Raw genomic sequence first — 23450 nt, 5'->3', positions numbered from 1 at the left:
AAACAAAAAGATATAACAAAAGCTTCAATGATTACACTTTTTCTAACATTTCATTTTCCATGAAGGAACTCTCTAGGGTAGATAAAAGCAACACGGTTTCTGATTTTCAAGTAAAGACCATTCTACTTTATGTCACTTTTTTACAAAATCATTGCTTCATTAGTATTCCACTCAATTTTTTATGTAAATATTCTATTCAAATTTTTATAGATAAAAAATTATTTATCCTTTAAAAATATTTTTATTTTGATTTTTGTAACTATTTATTTATGAATTAAATATAATTTTAATCTTGGAAATTAAAATTTATCTATTTTTCAAACTTTGATATAGTTTGATATTCAAACTTTAAAAATAAATAGATATAATTATTCTAATTTAACTGAAATAAATTATTTTTATACATGTAAAAAACATTTTAGGTTTGTGTTTGAACTTTTTATAACATTTGATATGTTTCAATCCAAATGTCCACATGAAACTTGCATAAAACAACAAAAAAAATTAACTATGTTGTTGGATTAAAAGTATTATTTACATTTGTTTTTAAAGTTTAAATAACATATTTATAAAAAAAAATCTATTCACTTTCCACAACTACCAATAATAAATTGACACTAAAAACTAATCTTTTCAAGGATATAATACGAAGGCACGAAATCACAAACTACATATATATTTTTAGTAGAAAAAAAATCAACTTTATTATCTAATCATTTTTTTCCTACAACTGCTAACAATAAATTGACACTAAAAACTAATGTTTTGAAGTATAGAATGAGGACACGAAATCACTAAATACATTAGTAGAAAACAAATCAACTTTAGTATCTAGTCATTTTCCCTACAACTACCAACAATAAATGTGACACTAAAAACTAATTAATGTTTTCAAAATGAAGGCACGAAATACAAACTACATATATGTTTAGTAGAAAACAAATCAACTTTAGTTTACTATCACGATTTTTTTTCCACAAAATAATGAGTTTTAAAAGGGTTGGTTATAATATTGATTTTAGTCATTTTTCATTCGAGTAAATATCATAATCAGTTCAAATTAAGAAAATGTGATATTTTTAATGGCGTCAAGTCAACACTGGTTTGACAATTCTATTCGTATAACATTATACATCTTTGCATGGGAAAGTTAAAAATAGGGATCACAAGGAAAAAAAAATCATAAGAACCTAAAACCAAAGCACTATTACTTTTAAGAAATGAAAAAAGTTATTTAAATCTATAACGATGTGGCTGAGAAGAAACCCACTAAAAATGATTAATTAGTTTTTCGAGCTCTAGTAAAAAAAATTTTAACTCGCGCATTTGACATCGATGTAGTTGTAACCGAAGAAAAAATGGCGCAGTGGTATTTTTCTAATTATCGCAAACGTATATGCCTCGGTTCAAAAAGAACTGATGTCTAAAACTGGTGCGGTGACATTTTTGTAATTATCACAAACGTATATGCCTCGATTCACAAAGTATTAATGCCTAAAATTGGTGCAGTGACATTTTTGTAATTATCGCAAAGGTCTATTACCTCGATTGTTTAAAGAACCAAGGCATAAAATAGCTGAAATTTTTATTTTTTATTTTTTTGAGAAGGTTTAGGCATCGGTTCTTTATAGAAGTGAGATCATAGACCCTTATTGCCTCGGTTAAAAAAAACTGAGGTAATAACATGTGTTTAATGTTAAATTTCGCAAACAGAGACATTTTCAGACAAAAGTTACGCCACTCCTCTCTTTTCTCCCATTTTCTTTCGTTGGCAAGAGGGAGGCTTCCTTCCTCTTCTCTGTTTCGATGGAGGCACAATGGATGGATCATCAATGGCGCGTCGGAGACGCGAGTGCAAGGGCGCGGTGGTCGTTCTTGTTCTTCTTCTTCTTCTCTCTGTTCTAATTCGTAGTGAAGGAGGAAGCTTCCTTTCGTCCCCTTTTTCTGAATTCGATTGGGTTGTTTTATGTTTGATTGATTCTCTGCAAAAGTGGTGGTGTTTGATTGATTCTCTACAGGTGATGGTAGGAGCATGTCGTCCTCGTTCTTCGTAATTCAGAATCTTTGATGATGGTGGTGTGAGATGAAGCGGTGGGCGTTGATGGATTGTGGCCAAGGGCTAACAATTGACCTAACAAATGGTGAAAACAAAAAATAACACAAAAAAGAGATAAAACCCCTCTACTGCCTCGGTTGGATTTGAAACGAGGCAAAATTACACACCTTTTTGCCTCGGTTCAGAATCGAGGCAAAAGGTCTACCCTATTTTGTCTCGTTTGTATATGTCTCGGTTGCAAAATGACTGCGTATAAGCGAAAATAATCGGTTTCGTTTTCTTTTACTTTACTAGTGAAGAGTGATTAGTGTTTATTAAAAGTCCATTCATACTTTATATTAATAACATAATTATACAAAAAAATTAAATTAAATTGGGTTGACTCTAGTTGACTAGCTATACACATATGCTATTATAAGTATTGCTCATTCCCATCCATATTTCTCACAAATTCCTTTAACTTGAAAAATATATAAAAATCCTTATCAACAGATATTCCAACTCTAGCTTTCTCAAGGAAGCTATAGAACAACGATGAAGGTAAGAACAATACTCTCATGCGATGAACCAAATAATTTTTCTTAAGTTTTTTCACATCTTTAAAATGTTTGTTTCCACTTAGGCTTGTGTTTTCACTTCAATTTTCTTTCATTTTTAGAATTAAAAGCACAAGAAATCGTGTTTTTAATTAAAATTTATTAAAAGTGATAAAATTTATTAGTTATAAAATTTATTTTAATAAATGAATAAGTAAGTGTCAAGAAAAGTGTACTAGAAAGTGTGGTGTTGGTTAGAAGTATTAGTGGTTGAGTTTTAGCAGCTCTTTGATTTGTTGTGTAGCAGAAAGTGGTGCTAAGAGTGGAGTTGAACAATGAAAGAATCAAGCATAAGGCTATGAAAACAGTATCTGATCTTCATGGTATCGTGATTTTCTTTTTCAATCAAGTTTTGGTTTTGTATCAAATAACATAACACATGCCATGCAGTTTCAAAAGACTCGATAATTTTGCAGGGATTCAATCTGTTTCTGTTGACCTGAAAGAGAAGAAAATGGTCATATCAGGGAACATTGATCCGGTGTGTGCTGTGTTGAAGCTACGAAAGTGTTGTCACACTGAAATAGTTTTAGTTGAAGCAGCAAAAGAGGAGAAAAAAGAGAAAGAGAAAGAGGCAGAAAAAGTAGCTGTCAAGGTGTATGAACCCTATCCACTTTCTTATCAGATGATACCACCACAGTACAGTCATGGTTACTATGTCAAGGGTTACGAGGAGAATCCTTGTGGCTGTGTTATCTGCTAAATTTCAGCATACTATAGAAAGTTTGGTAAAATATATGTGGTTGTGTTTTTGTTGCTTTTATTTTTATTTTTTATGACCTAGATATTGAAGACTAATATGTGGTGTGTTCTAGTTTGCCATTTTGTAAAATGTGCATACTATGCATTACTTAAATATTAAATTAACTTTCAAGTGACATTTTTGAGAGTTTACTATGAAAACTTTAATAAGTATAATCTTATACTATGGTCTCAGTTTAGTTGATATATTACCTGAAATAAATCTGAAAATTAAATAATATTAATATCAATTTAATTAGTGTTAATATTACTTTTTTAGTATTTATATTTATTTAAGTTAATGTTGGATAAATCGATTTTAATTTTTATTGTATTATTTAAATTAAATTGATGCTAATGTAATATGTTTTTCATATGTAGTTAAGTTATTCATTAGTAATTTATATGTCATGAATTTATGTGTATTTGGGAAGATAAACAAGAATTGTATATTATTTTTTATCTAATAATTTGTATTTAAAGATGATGAATATTTTCTCTTACAATTTTATTTTTTTACTTTTTTATATAAATCATTCCACACTTAGCATATTCATCCACATTCTTCTCTTCTTTCCACTATTTTTTGTATACTCTTTTGTTGTTGCTGAAGATTGAGACATTGTATGAAAGAATATTTTTTAAAATTATTAGTATCAGTCACACTGATATATATTAAATTAATATCAAAAGATGATTTCATTTAGTGTTATCAAAATTAAATAAATTTTAAAATATAAAATATATTATCATTAGTTTGAACAATATTAAATTTATTTAAGTAAAAAATAATTTAAAAATGAGTAATGAAGTAGTGTGGACTTAACCTTTACTACTTTAAGTTGGTCTTCAAATTTCAATGCTAATAAATTAATGTTTATGATTTTAGAGTCGTACAACACAAATTCAACATTACTGACTGATTAACATCAGTTTTTACTTATCGTAGTAAGCTTTTTTAACTATGCTAAATATATATTTTCTTGTATAGATATCAAGATTTACATGAAATTTGATGCTATACGTACTAATTTTCATGATAAATTTGGACTTTTGATAAGAAAAGGTTGTTGTAGAATGGATAAACCTTTTAATAAGTATTTATATTGAAAAAAATAAAAACATGTAATAAAATTAGTTTGTATAATATCATTAAAATAAATAGAAGTTATATAGAGAACTTTCACAAATTATCGTACATATTGATTAATTTTGAGTGGTAGATGAATTATTTTATTTTTTTACTTATTTATACTGTTTTTGTTTGCATTTTTTTATTTCTCTCAATCACATGTAACTTTCATTTTTATATTTTACTCTCTTTTTTCTATTCATCCATTTTATTTTCATCTAAATTATTTTTCTTTTCTAGCAACTCTTGTAAGGAATCGTTTAAAAAAAAAAAAAAAAAAAAAAAAAAAAAAAAAAAGAAGAAGAAAGAAACGGGGAAGGAAGGGCGCTGGAAAGCGCCAGTTTTGTTGGCCACAAGGGACAAAAAAATGTTGCTTCCCTTTCCCCATTAAGAAAACAAGAAAGGAAAGAGAAGAAGGGGAGAATAAAGAGTAGGGTAGGGATTCAGTTTTGGGAGGAGTTCCTTGCTGCAAAACTGAGAGAAAGGTGAGGTGAGCTGCTGTTGAAGCTGCAAGGAGACTTTGGTGGTGCATTTGGAAGAGTTGAAGAGTTGCTGGAAGTTCTGGGAGAGAAGAAGAGGAGAAATTTTGGGAGCTGGAAGTGATTCAAGGAGATCTTCAAGAGGTAAGGGGAGCTAGATTTTTCGCTTTGATTGTTGAATTATACTGTGTTAGATGGGAATCTGGAAATTTTGGGGATGAATTTGGGTTTCTGGTTTTCTGGGATTCTGGTTCGTGATTCTGCAGAATTCTGCAGAAACGCCGCTCGTCCAATTTGATGAAAATTGGACGTTCGTCCAAAATGGCTGAATGTTCGTCCAAGTGAAATTGGACGTTCGTCCTAACTGTTCCGTAGTAGTAAGCGTTCGTCCTTCAATATATAGCGTTCGGTCTTTTTGAAAAAGTTATACTAGACGTTCGGTTTTGATGTAAGAGTAATGGTGAGCGTTCGGTTTTTATTGGGTGTTCTAAGGTGTGGATATTAGACGTTAGGCCTTAATTCGTTTTCCAATCTTAAACGTTCGTTCAAGTTCCTGAACGTTCGGCCTGTTAGGAGTTCGTACTGTTGTTGAGCTGAGCGTTCGCCACGTAGCTTTCAGCATGAGCGTTTGTCCAAGGAAGCGGCCTGCTAAGCGTTCGTCCAAAGAGTATTCGGCCTAAGCGTTCGTCCAAAGAATTTGTGTGTTGAACGTTCGTACAAGGTGATTGGTGTTCGTCCATTTGGTATTTCGCGTTCGTTCGTCATAGTATGGGACGCTCGTCCAAACAGTGTTTGTCGAGCATTCGTCATCCCACTGAGTGAGCGCTCGTCCTTCCCAGCGAGCGTTCGTCCCAGCGAGCGTTCGTCCAGTGAGCGTTCGTCCTAGCGTTCGTCCCAGCGAGCGTTCGTCCAGTGAGCGTTCGTCCTAGCGTTCGTCCTTAAGTTGTATGTTGAGCGTTCGTCCTTAAGTTGTATGTTGAGCGTTCGTCCTTAAGTTATATATATTTGAGCGTTCGTCCTTAAGTTATAGATATTTGAGTGTTCGTCCTGATGAGTGTAGCGTTCGGTCAGGAGAGTTAGTACCGTTCGGTTAAGTTGAAATCATTCGTCCTCAGTTCTAAGACAATCGGCCAATATTTAGGTGTTCGGCAAAGTGATCTAGTTATCTAACCAGGCTCTAAACGTCCGTCTTATATAGCGTTCGGTTGTTGAGAAAGTTTAATCTTTGAGCGTTCGTTCAAGACTGTGAGGAATTCGATAGGGTGTTCAATGGTCTAACGTTCGGCCTAGGTACTTGATATTAGCGTACGGCTCAGTAGTGTTGAATCCAACTTGGTGTTGCTGTGAGTATAAGCGTTCGGCCCAAGTTTTAATATCAGCGTTCGGTCTAATTGTGGATGTTCGGGTTTAGCGTTCGGTCAATTTGTTTTAAATCTTTTAGCGTCCGTCTAATGGGCATAGGGACGTTCGGCTTATAACGTTCGGTAAATAGTGTTCAGAATTAGCATTCGGCAAATAGCGTTCGGTCTTAAGCCTTGTGTCTCGAACGATCGGTTTTGGAGGATTCGTCAGATAGCGTACGTCCCAATAGTGTTCGGCATGATGTTGGAATATAACGTTCGTCCTGTAACGTTCGTTTCATTGTGTTCGGTGAATAGTGTGTGATGAATAGTGTTCGATCAAATAGTGTTCTGTATAAGTTGGATATTTTAAGTGTTATTTTCTCTTGAATTGAATTATGTGTATAAATGTGTGAAATATATGTGGTGATGTGATCTGTGAGAAAATATGAGATTGCATGAAATATGATAAATTACTGCGATTATATGATGTAAATGATGAATTTGAGTATGATTCGGAAATCTCAGGGAGAGATGGATGAAAGTGGTTATATGGAATATCGTGGTTGTTTCTGTATAATTGTAGGAGCTTCGAAATGGTATGTCTATCCCTACACTCAAAGCATTATTCACACTCAAGTAGAGAAGAATAATGTCAGTGGTGAGAGTAGAGGGAGATCCTCGTCTATAGTCTTTGAATTTAGACATAGGCAGCTTGGGGGATTTATATGGCTAGCGTTGGAGAAAGACCAGCAGAGCTAGCAAGTGTAGAGACGACCAATAGTTCGACAATTATACAAGAATCCGGAAGAGTCGTGTGAATATGTGGATTGTGGTTTAATAAGCATGCCTAAATATTTCTGTATATGAATCTATGTATGATAACATGCTTTTTATATCTAGCTCACCCTTGCATTGTTTGTGTTGTGTGCCGTTGGGATATGATTCTTTGGCGATGATCATCCACTTGGATGGGAGCAGTTGTTGTCGAGGAGAGTCCTTTGGAGCAAGAGCTGGAGAATATTGAGGTTGCGGAGTAGTCTTCTTAGGAATTCCTATCTGAACACGTGTAGTGTTCGAATCTATAAACTGTTTAAGTTTGAATTTCCGTTTCTTTTATTTTGGATGACTGTAATTTAGTACATAAATTACACGTCGTATTCTGACTGTTCTCTATATTTGAATGTTGACGTCTTTATTATGTAATATTGATTATTATATAATCGGGATGTTACAACTCTAATGTAACTTTATTTTCTTAAAAGTTTGTTCACTAAACTTTTGTGGTATATGAATAATTTTATTACAAAAGATACTATATTTAGACAACATTTTTTTGTATATGCGGTGTAGTTTAACGTTGCTTAAAGTCAAAAATAATACAGTGATTAAAGGTATAAAAATAAAGATAAAGGTAAAAGTCATTGCTAATTAACTAATAGAATTGAATTGATGTGACACATCTAAAATCTTGAATTCTAAATTATTAACATCAATACATTAAGACCAATTCTAAGTATTGTAAACTAAGTTGTCACCAATTGATTACTAATTTTTAAATTTATTTTTAAATAAACTGGTTTAGTTTTGAAGTTGATGTTAATTTGTTCTATTCCAAGAAATTTTTGGACTCTAAATTGAATCTATTTTAAATAATAATTTAATTTGTATGTAGATGAGGCTAATGACATTAAATTAAGAAAAAAATGTTTCTTACGCAATACTTCTATTGTCATCTATAAAAGATGCAAACAAGAAAATAGAGAAAACAAATAATAAACTTATGAATTGGATCGAAAGGGTTTCATGAAAAAGAAAAGTAGATCAAACTTCTTTTATGGTTATAAAGAAAATAAGTTTAGATAAATATGAGTAAGGAAATGAGCATGAATAAATGCGAAATATGAAAACAAGTTTGAGAAGATTTTATAAAATAAGTGAAAGAGAAATGGTACGTGTTCTTATTGGTTAAATCAAACTCACATAGATTATAATAATTTTGTTATCTTTAAATATGGATTTTTGAATTAAAAATAATTTATGATATTTATTTTATTACAAACCTATACACTAACTTGTATATAAATTAGCATGATTCTAATGCATACTAATTTAAATAAAATATAAAATAAATAAAATTTGTGTTGGTTTGACCATTGTTAATTTAAATAAATATATATTAAAAATAAATATAACTTTAACTATTTTCAATAATTATTTCAATTTAAATACTAATATGACACTAATATATTAATATGTCGTTAAGTAGGATTTTGTATCACCCTGTCATCCATCTAGAGTGGCCATCTTGGTTGTTCATCTTGGTCGTCCACTAGGTCGTCCATCTTGATCGTCCACTCTTGTGTACCGTATAGTAGGATATTGCATCATTATGTCATCCACCAAGTCGTCCACCTAGACCGTCCATCTTGATTGTCCATCCATGTCTACCATACAGTAGGATCTAGCACGACCTTGTTGTCTACCCAGGACGACCACCCTTGATCGTCCATACAGGTCGTTCTCTTTCAAGGTCGATTTCCTCTCCATCACCTAGTATGGCTGAACAGTGTAACTGATTGGACTCAACATGGTCAAATTATCAACAGTAATGACTCATTAAACTCTTAATGCAAATTAGGGTGTGATTGGGTTGTCATTAGACCAACAAAAGGTAAACGTCCATCCCAACTACTATAAATAAAGATCTTAGGTATAACTTTAGATCATCATGCACATAATATACATCACTTGTTGTGCTAACCGATTGGTCATAATACTAACTTGAATGTTGGAGTGTGTTTGACAAGTATCCACCTGCATGGCTTGAACAAGGAGCAAGGAGAGTTAACAATGTAACATGGATTAAGGAGGATAATTAGGGAGCTCATCCGGTCTTCCGGACAGCTTTGAGTGCTTTAAGTAAGGGACCTTAACCCTACGCTTAAAACATTTTGGCACCTACCGTGGGGCTGAGTGAGTATCCCCTTTTATAGCCAGAAGGAACTAGTGAGCAATACTTTGGAAGAAGTAAATGACCCAATCATTCGACCTCATTATTTTTGTTTCGTTTAGCATTAACCTACTAGATCAACTCCTTAGCCGCATGGTCTCACCTGCTCGGCCAGATGGCTTCACCTCGACCAGATGGCCTCACCTCGATCGCATGGCCTCACCTTGGCCATCTGGCCTCACCTCGGCCAAATGGCCTCACCTCGGTCTCACGGCCTCACCTTGGCCACACGGCCTAACCTCGACCAAATGGTCTCACCTTGGTCGCACGACCTCACCTTGGCCACACGGCCTCACCTCGACTGCACGGTCTCAGCTCGACCAAACCTTGGCTTCACCTCAGCCATATGCCCTCACCTCACCAGAAGGCCTCAACTCAATCGCATGGCCTCAAATCGACCATCTGGCCTTAAATCAACTACATTGCCTCAAATCGGCTGGATGGCCTCACCCTGGTTGCATGGCCTCACCTCGACCACGTGGCCTCACCTCGGCCACATGGCCTCAAATTGGTTATATGGCCTCAAATCGTTCGTATGGCCTTACCTCAACCAGAGGGCCTCATCTTGGCTGCATGGCCTCACCTTGGCCAAACCTTGGCCTTAAAACTGCTCGATTTATCATGGTCTCAACTTCTCGCCCAAGATGGCCTCACAAGTATTCGACCAAGATGGCGTCACAAATACTCAACCAATATGGCCTCACTCCGCCAACATGACCTCATAGGTACCCGACCAAACCTTAGCCTCAAAACTTCTCGGCCTATAATGCCCTCAATTGCTACTCGACCAGCATTGCCTCACGACACTATCAACACTAACAGCTAGCTTAAAACTACAAGGATAAGAGGTTGGTGAACGGCGAGTTCATCCGTGAACCACTATCAACCTCACGTCGAGTCGGTAAATGATGAGTTCATTCGTGAACCACTATCAACCTCGCTTCGAGTCGGTGAACAGCGAGTTCATCCATGAACCACTGCCGCTTAGTCCAACGAACGAGGATAAGAGTTTGGTGAATGACAAGTTCATTTGTGAACCATTTCAACCTTGCACATCAACTAGAGAACTTCTCAATGATTAGCTATGGTGTACTCAAAACCCCTTCATAAATTGCATCATGCTCGGGCTTGATGGGGTTGTGTACCATACAATAGGATCTTGCACCACTCTATCATCCGTCAAGGCCTTTCACCCAGACCGTCCACCCTGGCCATTCACCCTGGTCGTCCACTAGGCTGTCCACCCTTGTGTATCATACATTAGGATCTTGCACCACCCTGCCATCCACCAAGGCCATCCACCCAGACTGTCCACCCTGACCGTTCACCCTGGCTATCCACCAGGTCGTCCACCTTGGTCGTCCATCCATGTGTACCGTATAGTAGGATTTGGCACTACCTTGCTGTCCATCTAGGTTGACCACCCGTGATCGTCCATACAGGCCATTGTCCTTCAAGTTTGAGTTCCTTTACACCGCCTAGTTTGACTAAACAGTGTGATTGATCGAGCACCACATGGTCAGATTATCAACGGTAATAACGCATTAAGCTCTTAATGCAAATTAAGGTGTGATTGTGCTATCATTAGGCTGACAAAAAGGTAAATGTTCATCCCAACTACTATATAAATAACGATCATAAGTATGACTTTAGATCATCATGCACATAATATGCATAACTTGTTGTGTTAACCAATCAGTCATATTACTAACTTGAGCATTAGAGTGCTTTTGACAAATATCCATTCGCACGACTTGAATAAGGAGCAAGAAGAGTAAACAACGTAACTTGGTTTAAGGAAGACCATTAGAGAGTCAATTCGATTTTCAAGATAATATAGAGTATTTTGGGTAAGGAACATCAACTCTACATCCGAAACAACTAATATTTTGTATTAATTGAAAAAAAAGGTTAAAAATAGTTTATGCTAATTTAAGTTTGACAAATTGATTCTATTAGTGTCTTACATTGAGTAATGGATAATCTATTAACAATACCCAGTAGAAATATTTTTATTAATAAAAAATAAAAATAGTAGGTAAGCTTCGAGTTGGTTAAATTGGTTCTGTTAATGTCTAAGAATAAGTGGATACTATTATTTGTTAAATAATTTTATATTTTTTTTAACTTAAAAAAAACTTTAATAGCATAGTATTTTTTCAAAATTATTGTTTAGCTACTAATTTGATTTGTTTTTAGAATTGTGAAATATTGTTACAACCAATTTAAGTCTAGTATATAGTGTATATATGTTACCTAATTGGAAATATTTGTGTTGTATAGAAATGATAAATAAATCCACTTGAGGAAATTGTTCCAATTAGGGTTGGGCAAAAATAACTGAAATGTACTGCATTATAGTTAATTGTACTATATTATACTTAAAAAAACTGATCCATTTTTACTAAAAGCTTCAGTATATTATTTTATGGTTTAGTTTTTAAAAACTGAACTTATAACAGTTTCAGTTTAGTTAACTATGAGAACGGTATCTACTCTTTCTTCTTTCTAATTCTCGTTCAACTGTTTCGTCTTGCCAAGAAAACGTTATTTAATAATAAAATATTAATAAACCGTTCACATAAAAAATTAATAATGAATTTTTTTTATCACATATTTTTATATTTTTTTATCAATAAACATATATTACTTTTTAAATAATATTATTTTAAGTAATAAAAGTAAAATATATTTTTTTAAATTTAATTTTATTAAATGATTAAGTAAAAGAAATCATAAAAAAAAGACTGTATAAAAAAAATAATACTTTAAATATATTATATTCTTTAACATATTATTAAATATGTAAAAATATGTTAAAAAAACTTTTAATGATATTAAAATGTGTGTAAGCGCACACACTAAAATAACTATTTACTTTAAAAATCAACTTACTTTAAAATAAATATCAATGTTATTATTTTTAAATGATATTATTTTACAGACTAAAACTAAAATATATTTTTTAACATTAAATTTATTAAATGACTATATGATGAAATATCATAAAAAAATAGTAATATAGCAAAAATAATTAATATTATAGAAATATCAAACAAAAAAATTAACACACATTTGTTAAGAGTAACTTTTCTAGTATCATCTTTTATTATATTATAATAATTAATAAATATTAGTTTAATTTTTACATAATAAAATATAAATAATAAATAATTGATTAATAAAACAATTTTATGAGGCAACAAAATAAATATAAATAAAAAATTATTTTAAAATAAAATAAGTAGATAAAAAGATAAAATAAATTATACACACATATAAAACAAAAAAAATATAAATAAAAAATAAATATAAAAGTAAAATAATATTCATGACAAAATAAATATAAATAAAAATTAAAAAATAAAATAATTTCCATACACATATAATAATAAAATAAATATAAATAAAATACAAAATAATAGTATCAAATTATTAAAAAGTTAATTTGTAAGACAATTATGAATAAAATAAAATAAATATTAAAATAAATTTCAATTAAAAATAACATGTATTGTTATATTATTCAGTTTAAAAACTAGTATAATCTAGTTTAAAAATAGTACACTTCAGTTTAAAATTAATATAGGTAGTAGTTCAGTTTATATTATAGTTTAATATAATTTAGTATAATTCAGTTCAGTCCAGTTTGAGAAAACAAAAAACAGTTCAGTTCAGTTTGTCTGAACTGTTTTACAATTCAGTTCAGTTTATGCAAATTAGTTTTTAGTTTAGTATAGATTTTAGTAGTACACTGCAGGTCAGTTCCATTTGTCCACCTCTAATTCTAACGCGTTCCTATTTTGATAAAGAAAATCCTCGTATTTAGTGACGGAGCTTCATGGTTAAAGAAGAACGTTTTGACATCTCAAATATCTTTTTTTTAAATAATTAAAAATATGTAAAAAATTTTTTTTTTTTAATTTTATTAAATTTTATATCCTTAGTCCCCTCAAATTAGTATACACTTATAAAAAAATTTGACTCTCCTAATATTTTTTTTAAGATCTACCATCATCAGCATTCACTAAGCATGATTGGATATGATGATGGGATGAGTATTTTCACATTTTGTCTCGTTTTCATACATGTTTCACTATATTTTTATTTTGTTTAAATTATTAAAATATTCATAGTTTATTAAATAACCTAAAATACATTATATATATATATATATATATATATATATATATATATTATTTATTTAGTCTTTAGTTTTTAATCTTTTTTCTTTTTTTATATACTTTTTCTTTTTCTTCTATTTGTTCGATTTGTTCTATATTCAAAAAATTCACTTACGTAGTAGTTTCTCTCTAGTCACGATCTTTGTGATGTTCAAATGAGGTATTTTCAATTACAATTAATCAAATAGATTTTAGGTCTTAAAAAAATTTAATATTCAATTGCATAAATCCTTTATTTACTGAGTAATATAGAAAACACATATTCTTTATTCCTTTTCATCCTTAATTTATGTCATTTGAATTTGTTTTGCTAAATTTTCATTATTTTTCAATGGTTTGATTAGTTTGTTATATGTTGTTTATCACATATTCAACATACTTTACGTCTCATTACACCATTAATTAAACATTTTTTTCCCTTGTACAATTCCTTCTAATAGTGTATTAAATATTTTCCAAAACACAAATTTGATCATTTTTACTTCCTTTTAATAATTTTATTTGTTGTTAATTTTTATAATGTAGAATATTATTATGATAATTTTTAATATAATTATTTTTATTTTCTAACATATTCTCATCAGAAAAATTTATCGCTATAGTTATATAAAAACATTTATTATAGTATAATAATTTAATTTCATTTACATGAATTTTGTTTACCACTATCCAATATCGATTGAAATTCAAAAATGAAAAATCTTCTGTATTTAAATTTGAATCATTATTATTTGTTTAATCTTTCTTTAAAGTGTGATCTAGTGGTATACTGTAATGTTTATTAGTCCTTGAGAAGTGATTTCATTAGAATTTAAAAAAAAAGAAAGTAAAGAGACATTTGAAATATTTTAAAACTTGAATATTTATTTTCTTTTCATAATTTTTTAGAAATATTTTATAATTTTATCTTTTATGTTTCATTAATATTTGCAAAATTAGTAAACATTTTTGTTGTCATTATGTGTAAATGTTAAATATTTTAGATAATTTTTCACTTTTATCTAATAATTATTTATTACTCTAATTTTAAATTTATATAATTATAGTTTTTTTTTTAAGTATTTGACATTAAAGAAATGATAATGTATTTTTATTTATATTAAATACTTGATAATATAATATTTTATTTATAAAAAATAATTAGGTGATATCAAAACATTAAAAAAATAATACACGCTTGATGATATGAAAATAAGACAAAAATTTTATATTGCGATAGAATTTACTTGTCCTATTTGAAAAAATTTGTCCCTGGTATCCGTGGAAGCATAAATGTGAGATTTTTTTTTTTAACTTTGAAAGTAACCGCGGATAATTGTTCATGCTTTTATATTTTATTCTTTTAAAATTTAAATAAAATTATTTTAAAAAATCTTTAACATATGAATTTAGTTTAAAATATTAACTTTTAAATACAATTTAAATCAAGTTACTTAATAAAAATATTATAATACAAATAAATTTGGTCTTTCTAAAATGTAAATTTAAATGAGTTGTGATAAATTTTAAAAAATAATCTTTCACAAAATAGCTTCAGTCTTATAAGTCTAAATAAAAATCAGAAATGAATGAATTCAAATTTTAAATGATTCTTTCATGATTAATATTTTCTTACTAATAATTTTATTTTAATCATTTAAATTAAAAAAAATATTTAAACAAAACTTATTAATAATTATTAATGGATAATTAACAATAGTAAAGGTTGACATCATTGCAGAAACTGAAGCAAACACCAAAAAGTTTAGCAATCATCACTTCATCATTGTTTAATGTTTATCTTGTTTTGCAACCTCTAAGCACCAAGTAGTGTTTCTCAAACGATATATGCTTTAGAAAAGATGAAAATAAAAAAAGAAATAATAATACGATACATTTTTACATTCATTTAACACAAATATAAAAATAAAATCGTCATAAAAATATAAAGTTTTGTATTTTTAAAGAAATACATTCATTTGACACATAATATAAGGATAAAATAGTTATAAAAATATAAAGTTTTGTATTTTAAAAAAAAAGAGAAAAAAAAAATAAGAAAAATGATTATTTGACACACATAAAATTTTTACATTCATTTGACATTACCCTTACTTACTTTTTATTCTCTTCTTTCTTAAAAAAATACAAAAGTTTAGATTTTTATGACCATTTTACCCTTATACTCTATCTCAAATGAAGATAAAAGTGTATCATAGTATCATTATTAAAAAATAAATAAGTATAATGTTAAATGAATGTAAAAAAAATTAGATGTATCCCGAATATTTTTTATTTATAAAAAAAGCCTCAATTATTACACTTTATATGATGTAAAGATTTCATTGACCTGCACTTTCTTTGAAGGTACTGTATGGTAGGTAAGGGCTGCAAATATAAAGATAACACGGTTACTATAACGTGTGTGGACAAAAGAATTGTTCTATATAAACTTTTGAAGAAAGACTATACTATATCATTTCACCAGTGTTGACTCCACTTCACTTTGTTTCTCAGTCTCACCATATGATACTATAAATATGACTCAATCTCAACCATTTTCATCACAACTTCATTTACAAAACAAAAAACACCTCCTATAACCCTTTGGCCTCACTAAGCCAAACAGTTCTTGCTTTATAGAACTCAGAAGCAAGTTTTAACAAAAATGAAGGTCAGAAATAAACTCTCTTTGCATGCATGTAAAAGTACCTCTCTTTTCATGTTCAAAACTTAGAAGTAATCTTAATAGTTCTCTGATTTGTTCTTTGACAGAAAGTAGTGTTGAAGGTGGACTTGCATGGTGATAGAATCAAGCAGAAAGCCATGCAGACAGCATCTGGCCTTTCAGGTACAATGATTTTGTTCCAAGAAAACAGAGTCAATATCGTACTGTGTGAAGTATCCAAATGTTTTTGAACAAAACTAGTGCTTATGATTATTTTAACTGCAGGGATTGAATCGGTTTCTCTTGATGTGAAAGACATGAAATTGATCTTGTTGGGTGAGATTGATCCAGTGAATGCAGTGTCGAAGCTAAGAAAGTTGTGTCATACTGAAATAGTTTCAGTTGGACCAGCAAAAGAGGAGAAAGATAAGAACGAGACAGCAAAGTTAGCTGTTCCTCTAAAACTCAATGAAGCATACTATCCACTTTATTATCAGATGACTCCACAGTATAGTCAAAGTTACTATGTCACAAGTTACGATGAAAATCCTAATACCTGTGTCATCTGCTAAACTAAACATAATATCAGAGAATATATGATAAGAAAGACAAAGCAATGATGTTGGTTTTGTTAGTATTTTGCATGATCTTAGGTTGAAGATTAATGAGTGTACGAGGTGGTAAAAAATATGTACAGTGTAATTTCTGTGTGGTGTATGATTAGACTGTCATTTTGTAAAACAAATCCCACAGAAAATGTTATGTTCCAAGATTTTGAGTGATATGTTATCTTCTTGATGTTTCTTTCTAGCATTTGAAATTTAAATTTATTCATGACTTATCAATTTATTACTATTTATGTGTCTTAATACAATTTAAAATTTGTTTACATCAATTATAATATTATTATAAATTACCATAAAGGTTGATATAAGCAGAGAAGATAACGGGTTAAACGGTCTGCGGCAGGGCAGGGTATATCTGTTATCTCCATCTGAAAAAACTGTTATTTATTTTTACTTGTCCGAAATTCATATGATTTTTTTATATTCATGATACTTACAAATATTTTATATATATATTTTTTATTTTTAAATAAAATTATTTAAAAGCAAATCTTTAAAATATACTTAGCTAAAAAATTAATTTTTAAATATAACTTAAATCAAATTATTTAATAAAATATTAATACAAATATATTTAATATTTTTTAAAAATAAATTTAAATAAGTTATACAAAATAAAAATTTTAAAAATTATTTTTTTACAAAATAATTTCAATATTATAAATCTAAATGAAAAAAGTAAAAATATATAAATATTAATAATTTTATTTAAATCATTAAAATAAAAATATACTCAAATAAAATTCATTAATAATTATAAAAATATAAGGAATATTTATAGTTAAATATATTAATATTCATATCCATTAATAAATGAATAATTCAACATTTATATATATTGTTTTGTTTATGGGGCTGGTCACTAAACACCTTCACAATTTTGACTTTTCTCGTCGTTTGATCCTTCTCCTTGGGTCCCTGGTTCGCTAGTCGGGCCGGTATGTACCTGTTAAAGATACTCTGATGCCAAAGTCAGTAGTTGAACCGTCCGGTTATTTAATACGACAATGAAAGTAATAAATGCACAGTAATTGTCTCCACCTACCTGTTACCTTTAACTTATATTTATAGTTTTCGAGCATGGTTTAAGATTAGTGATATTTTAATCTCGGTCCAATCCTAATTCAGTACCCTTAAACGTGATATACTTTAATCTCTTTAACGTTAATCATTTATATTTATAAGGTCAGCCGTCACAACTAGTCATATATTCTTTACTGATCGTCCGATCATGTCTTTATTGTGAACTAGGACGATCACCCGGTCATATGGTGTATATATTATTTATAATATTTATTAAAGATATTTATTTTATATCTGTCTATTCGAAAATTTAATATAAGATGATAAAAAAAATGAAAAAAAAATGAAAATGTCAGTCTTTGACTGGTTAAACATGATATTAAAATTGACACGTAAACTATATCAAATGAGTGTCATAATTTTTGCTGTGTGAATATAGGACCACTCTTACTAAGAAGTGTCTGGTGAGTGATCGACAACGTGGGGCAATCTTGAAATTATGACGTCACAGACAGAGTAAAATTTGAAGAAAACACCCTTCAATCATTACACTTTGATAAAATTTCCGTTGTTCACTCCTTCACTTTCTATGAGCGGAAACGTAGGGAAGTTGGATGGTGCAAAAGTTTTTAGGATGACATCACGTGTATTGAGTACTAGAAAACAAACTTCACTGTAGAGAAGAACCCTTCTAATGGGTTGAGTTGACTTGACTATAATGTACAAATGTCATTAACCATAGAACTTCTTTTAGTTAAAAAAAATGCGGAGTATTCACTTAAATAATTTAAAATAATTTTAAAAAGAATACAAATAAAGTGGGTTAGTTTAATAAAAAAAATTAGTATATTTGATTGATTTTGTAAAGTTAATAGTTTATTTTTTTTATAATATTAAAATTGTTTTTGTAATAGTATAAAAAATTATAATAGTATATTTTAAATAATGAGACTCAATTATTTTAATATTAAAAATTTAAAATATAAATAAAATTTTATAAATGGTTTTATTATCTTAAATCACATAATCTCTTTATTCTTTAGACCTTTTTTAATTCCTAAAGATTATAACCTTCAGATACTACCGAAGTAACCATTGAGACGAGAGCTTCAACTCAACCAGATCAGTTTCTACAAAAGAGTATGTTGATTTTTACTCTCTTTTTTTTTGTTTGTGCATTTTCTGTGCATGTGAGTGGTTCTTGCTTGCATGTGTGGCCTGAGTCTTCTATAAGATTCTTTGTTAATCAGTAGTCCTAACGATGTACATTGATCATATTTCTGTTGTGGAGCTGTTTGATCATTTATCAAATAATGGAAGCTAATTATCTTGTTTTAGAATTTTATATGTTTGAAAATTGTTGAATTGGATGTTTGAGGTTGATTGATTTCTGATATTTATGGTAGAATTGTTGAGTAATGTGAACATGTTACATTGGTTGTGTGTTACTTCTAATTTGTTTGAATTGGTGTTGAACTAAGGGACCGATCATTTGATCATTTGGGCATATTAGTATACACTATAACATTGAAACCTACTTTTGAACCAAGCACTAAGTCAGGAATAAAAATTGGTCATATGAATAGGTTCCTGGTTCTACAAATCACATAATTAAAGTTGTTGTTTTCTGTTATGGCGTTGAGCGGTACTAGTGTGGCGTTGAGCACAAATTTGATGGTGAAGGTCTGGAAGCACTTTTGTTCCAAACCGTTGAACACCCCTTGTCATCTTTGAGAGATCATTTTTGCGAATGGTTTGGCGTTGCGCGGTCCTTGCACAGGTTTGAGAGCATTTTAGCTCTAGACCGCTGAGCATTGGACTTGTAGCGCTGAGCATGCAAAAAAATGTGAGTGCTTTAGTGTTGGTGATGGCATGACACCATTGAGCGCTAATTTTCACTACAGGTATGGAGTTATTTAATTTCTTTTCGGTGAGCGAAAGATGTGCGTCGTTGAACATGACTTTTTGCATGACAAATGGCGTTAAGTAGTAGAACTTGCCACTAAGCACCACCCTTTGTAAATAGTCTAGTGCTGAGAGGCATTCTAAGTGGCAATGTCTATTTTTGTGACTTTTCTAATTTCCCTTAAGTTGTTTGAGAATTTTTTACTATGGATATGAGGTATGTTTGATATGAATATGGATTGTTAGCATGGTTGTATAATTATGTGGTTGTGGTGGATGATATTTTAAGGAGACATTTCTTGTGATGATTTAAGTAATGTCTGTATTAATATATGGATTATGTATTGGAAGTTATCCTGACGCTCTAATAACCACTCAATTCCAAGTAGGAAAGGGTTGAATATGTGATGAGAGAAGTAAGAGGTCCTAGTATAAGGACTTTACCTTGGCCTAAGACGGGAATGTACTAACCTTATATATGGTAAGATGAAACCCATTGGTAATGACTCTACATAGAAACAAAGGTCAATATTTTAGGATACAAACAAAAAGTTCCACTTCAGATAAAACACGATATAGACATGAGTTTATATATACATATAAGATATCTTTATTGGTAAGAGACCTTTTGGAGTGGTACCAAAAGAAAATTGTGGAAGCTTGGCCAAGAGCGGACAATATATCTTACCGTTGTGGAGACATATGTGTATGTTGACCCTCCCTACAATTGGTATTAGAGTCTGATTAATTTTAGTGACCGGCTCAGACGAGTATGTCCCTCCATGGTAAGGTGAAGCCTTGGTAGACGGCCAGTGGCAGACAACTAGATGAATCATGGGAGGTAGAGAGCAATAGATGCTCAGTGGTGTGACCATGGATTGTGAAAGAGATTAAGAGATGTTTAGTGAAGGAGATGATTGTTAAGATACAAACAAAAAGTCTCACTTCAAATAAAACAGGAGATAGACATGAGTTTATATACACATAAGATACCTCCATTGGTAAGAGGCTTTTTGGAGTGGTACCAAAAGCAAATATGTGAGGACTTGACCTAGAGCGGACAATATCTTACCATTGTGGAGACCTATGTGTGTGTTGACCCTCCCTACACAACACAAGTGCATAACTCGCCAATGCTTGATATCAATACATGTATATGGATGGTCAAGCTTAGTATGAATGATTGCATGTCTTAGGGTTTCTAGATATGAATGTTTATATGTTTTAATATGTATCTATAAATATTGTATGATTGCTCTTTTTGATACTTATCCTTTCAACTCCATTTGTTTAGTTGGTTGTCTTTCTTGTTTGTGATTATTACATCAATGGTATGAGTAGATGAAGTTATTCTTATAGATTCAGTGCACGACAAGACAAGAGTGATATTGAAGCTCAGACGGTTTGATTTTTGAAAACTAGTATTATGCTTTTGGACTTGGTAATAATAATTTAAAATAAAAATTAGTTGAAAAAATAAAAGTGTAAAATGATTATAAAATAATCTAAAAAGAAAATTATTAAGGAAGTGATTTTGACTTAGTGAAAACGTAAATTTCTTTTACAAACAAAAAGTATTATATATTTATAATGAGTACTGAAAATCCTCGAACCCATTTATACCATATTCACACTAAAATTTTATATTTTAATCTTAAATTTTAATTATGTCATTCTTAGGTGTGATACCTTACTTACCAACAAAATTCATATTAAATTGTTATCACCAAAAACAATCTTTAAATATCAATCAATTTTAAAGATAAAACAATAATTAGATATTATAATATCACTAATTTAAATTATTAGTATTTAAAATATTCTTTTTAAATATAAAATCATAATTGATTTTTAACATTAATTATCAAGATTTTGACTACGAAATTATAATTGGCTACGAACGTGAGATAATTTTTAAAATATAATTTTTTTTACTAAAAGAAAAATTAATAGAAAAAGCAAGATAAATTATTTATTAAAATATAGAATTTATTTTGACTACAATAGTCGATTATTCTCTAATTGATTATAACTAAGTTTGAGAAATAGTGTGGACCTATGTAAGGTTAAGGTGGCCTTTGAGTTGCATAGTGGTGTTTGTGAGGAATGTGGTAGTGGCAACTTTGAGCACTTGAACACAACTCCACCGAAATGAAGGGAAGAGGACTGAAATAATAATTTAACACTTCACCTACATTCCATAAATCCATCCATAAATCTAGGAACACAAGGGTAAGTTTTCTAACTTTTTTTTGTTTTTAAGAAAAAATTATACTAACTATATAACTAATTATTTTCCATTCACTAAAGATCTCATTAACAGTTAATTATTATTAATAATAACATATTTTGTACATATATTTATCTTCGTATTAGATAGTAATTACACTTTCTATATATTTTATTTTCTATCTTTTGTTTATTTTCAGTAACAAATTGGATTCATTGTACATATTTACATAAATTTTTACATAAATTTTGTATTTTTAGTTCCTATGACTTTTTTTTTACTAATTTGGCTATAACTTTTTCTGTAGGTATTATTGTTGTCTGATTCTAGTTTCAAAATGGAGATATATAGTTTTCTAGATTTGGAGTTCTCTATTATTTATTATGATTTTTATATATTTATACAAATTTGCTGAAATTTTATAAAGGAATCCATACAAATTAGACTTTTCACATATTAACTTAAACCTTTTATAGTTGACCTTGTAAACCTAATTAGATCCATAATTGTCCACGTTTGCTTCAATTTTCAAAGTCTATATAAGACATGTGTTCTAAGCAATGAGAAAAAAATTCGTTTGCCAAATTTCAAAGTTTTAGTTTTTCTTCGTTCTCTCATTTCTGTTTTGACTTTTCATTTTCTCATCTTCTATCTATTTTGCTATGTTTTTTTATCTAAGAATTGATTCATGGAATAAAAGATAAAACCAGGAGAATTGAGTTTTGTAATATTCATTCTTTATTCTGAAATTGTTCATTCATACAACCAATTTCTTTGATTAAATGAATTAGTTAATTGATTAAATTTGAACCTAAATCTTAGAGAACTATGACAAGAGAAGTTTAGTTCTTGAATATGAGGATTGGTCTATTTTTGTTTTTCTTAATTTTTGCCTTTGATATATGCTTTATTTTCTTCAACCTTTGTTTTGTGCTTTCTATCCCTAAATTAATATGTACATAAACTATACTAAAATTAAATAAAATTAAATAAAGTAATATGTGTCCTTTGAAAATTGACTTATATTGTATTTTATATTCTAAAATTTAGACAAAACCTTAATATTTAATTATAAAGATAATTTAACATTTTTCATTATAAAAGATAATTTTTCATTTTTTTGTCAATATTAATATTCTCTAAAGGTACTTCTTCTCTAAATTTTCAGGTTTCTTATAAGGATAATTATCCTTATTCTCTCGTCTTGTTTTTTTGAATTACTTTCTGAATTACAAAAATAATGCTAAGAAGTTGTTATCAATAAAAATATATAATATGATCATTATTTGTGTTTGTTTTAAGGGAATGATTTGAGAGTAAATTAAGATGAATTTGAAAGGAAAGTGAGGGAAAAGTAGTGTTCTTTGTGTCCAGGGATAGAGAGTTGAAAGTGGAGAGATTTAAATATAAAGTTTGTAAAAGTTTATAAATAATTTGATGAACATGATAAATAAAAAAATTAATAGATTAAAATATAA

At 29.7% G+C, this 23450-nt stretch overlaps 2 protein-coding genes across 3 annotated transcripts; both read left to right on the top strand.

Moving 5' to 3' along the window:
- Positions 1-2518: 2518 nt before the first annotated feature.
- Positions 2519-3532, top strand: LOC108345422 (heavy metal-associated isoprenylated plant protein 39). Of its 2 annotated transcripts, none has more exons than XM_052866756.1 (3): positions 2519-2596; positions 2897-2975; positions 3069-3532. In XM_052866756.1, exons 1-3 carry the CDS (start codon positions 2591-2593, stop codon positions 3353-3355), a joined length of 372 nt encoding a protein of 123 aa, XP_052722716.1. In that variant the 5' UTR covers positions 2519-2590; the 3' UTR covers positions 3356-3532. The 2 variants fall into 2 exon arrangements, with proteins under 2 accessions (XP_052722716.1, XP_017439511.1); XM_017584022.2 differs by having other exon boundaries at positions 2520-2596; positions 2900-2975.
- Positions 3533-16031: 12499 nt separating this feature from the next.
- LOC108345197 (heavy metal-associated isoprenylated plant protein 39) lies at positions 16032-16992 on the top strand. Its single transcript, XM_017583777.2, has 3 exons — positions 16032-16194; positions 16296-16371; positions 16474-16992. Exons 1-3 carry the CDS (start codon positions 16189-16191, stop codon positions 16758-16760), a joined length of 369 nt encoding a protein of 122 aa, XP_017439266.1. The 5' UTR covers positions 16032-16188; the 3' UTR covers positions 16761-16992.
- Positions 16993-23450: the final 6458 nt, after the last annotated feature.

The sequence above is a fragment of the Vigna angularis genome, chromosome 8 (assembly GCF_016808095.1).
Source record: "Vigna angularis cultivar LongXiaoDou No.4 chromosome 8, ASM1680809v1, whole genome shotgun sequence".
NCBI classification, from domain to species: Eukaryota; Viridiplantae; Streptophyta; class Magnoliopsida; order Fabales; family Fabaceae; genus Vigna; species Vigna angularis.
Note: the sequence above shows the minus strand (reverse complement) of the source record. Positions and strands in the feature narration are given on the sequence as shown.

Bases quoted from the DNA above. Each gene is read 5' to 3' on its own strand.
- LOC108345197 (XM_017583777.2), top strand. The intron at 16,372-16,473 runs GTACAATGATTT...TTTTAACTGCAG, and splicing joins GACAGCATCTGGCCTTTCAG to GGATTGAATCGGTTTCTCTT.
- LOC108345422 (XM_052866756.1), top strand. The intron at 2,976-3,068 runs GTATCGTGATTT...ATAATTTTGCAG, and splicing joins AACAGTATCTGATCTTCATG to GGATTCAATCTGTTTCTGTT.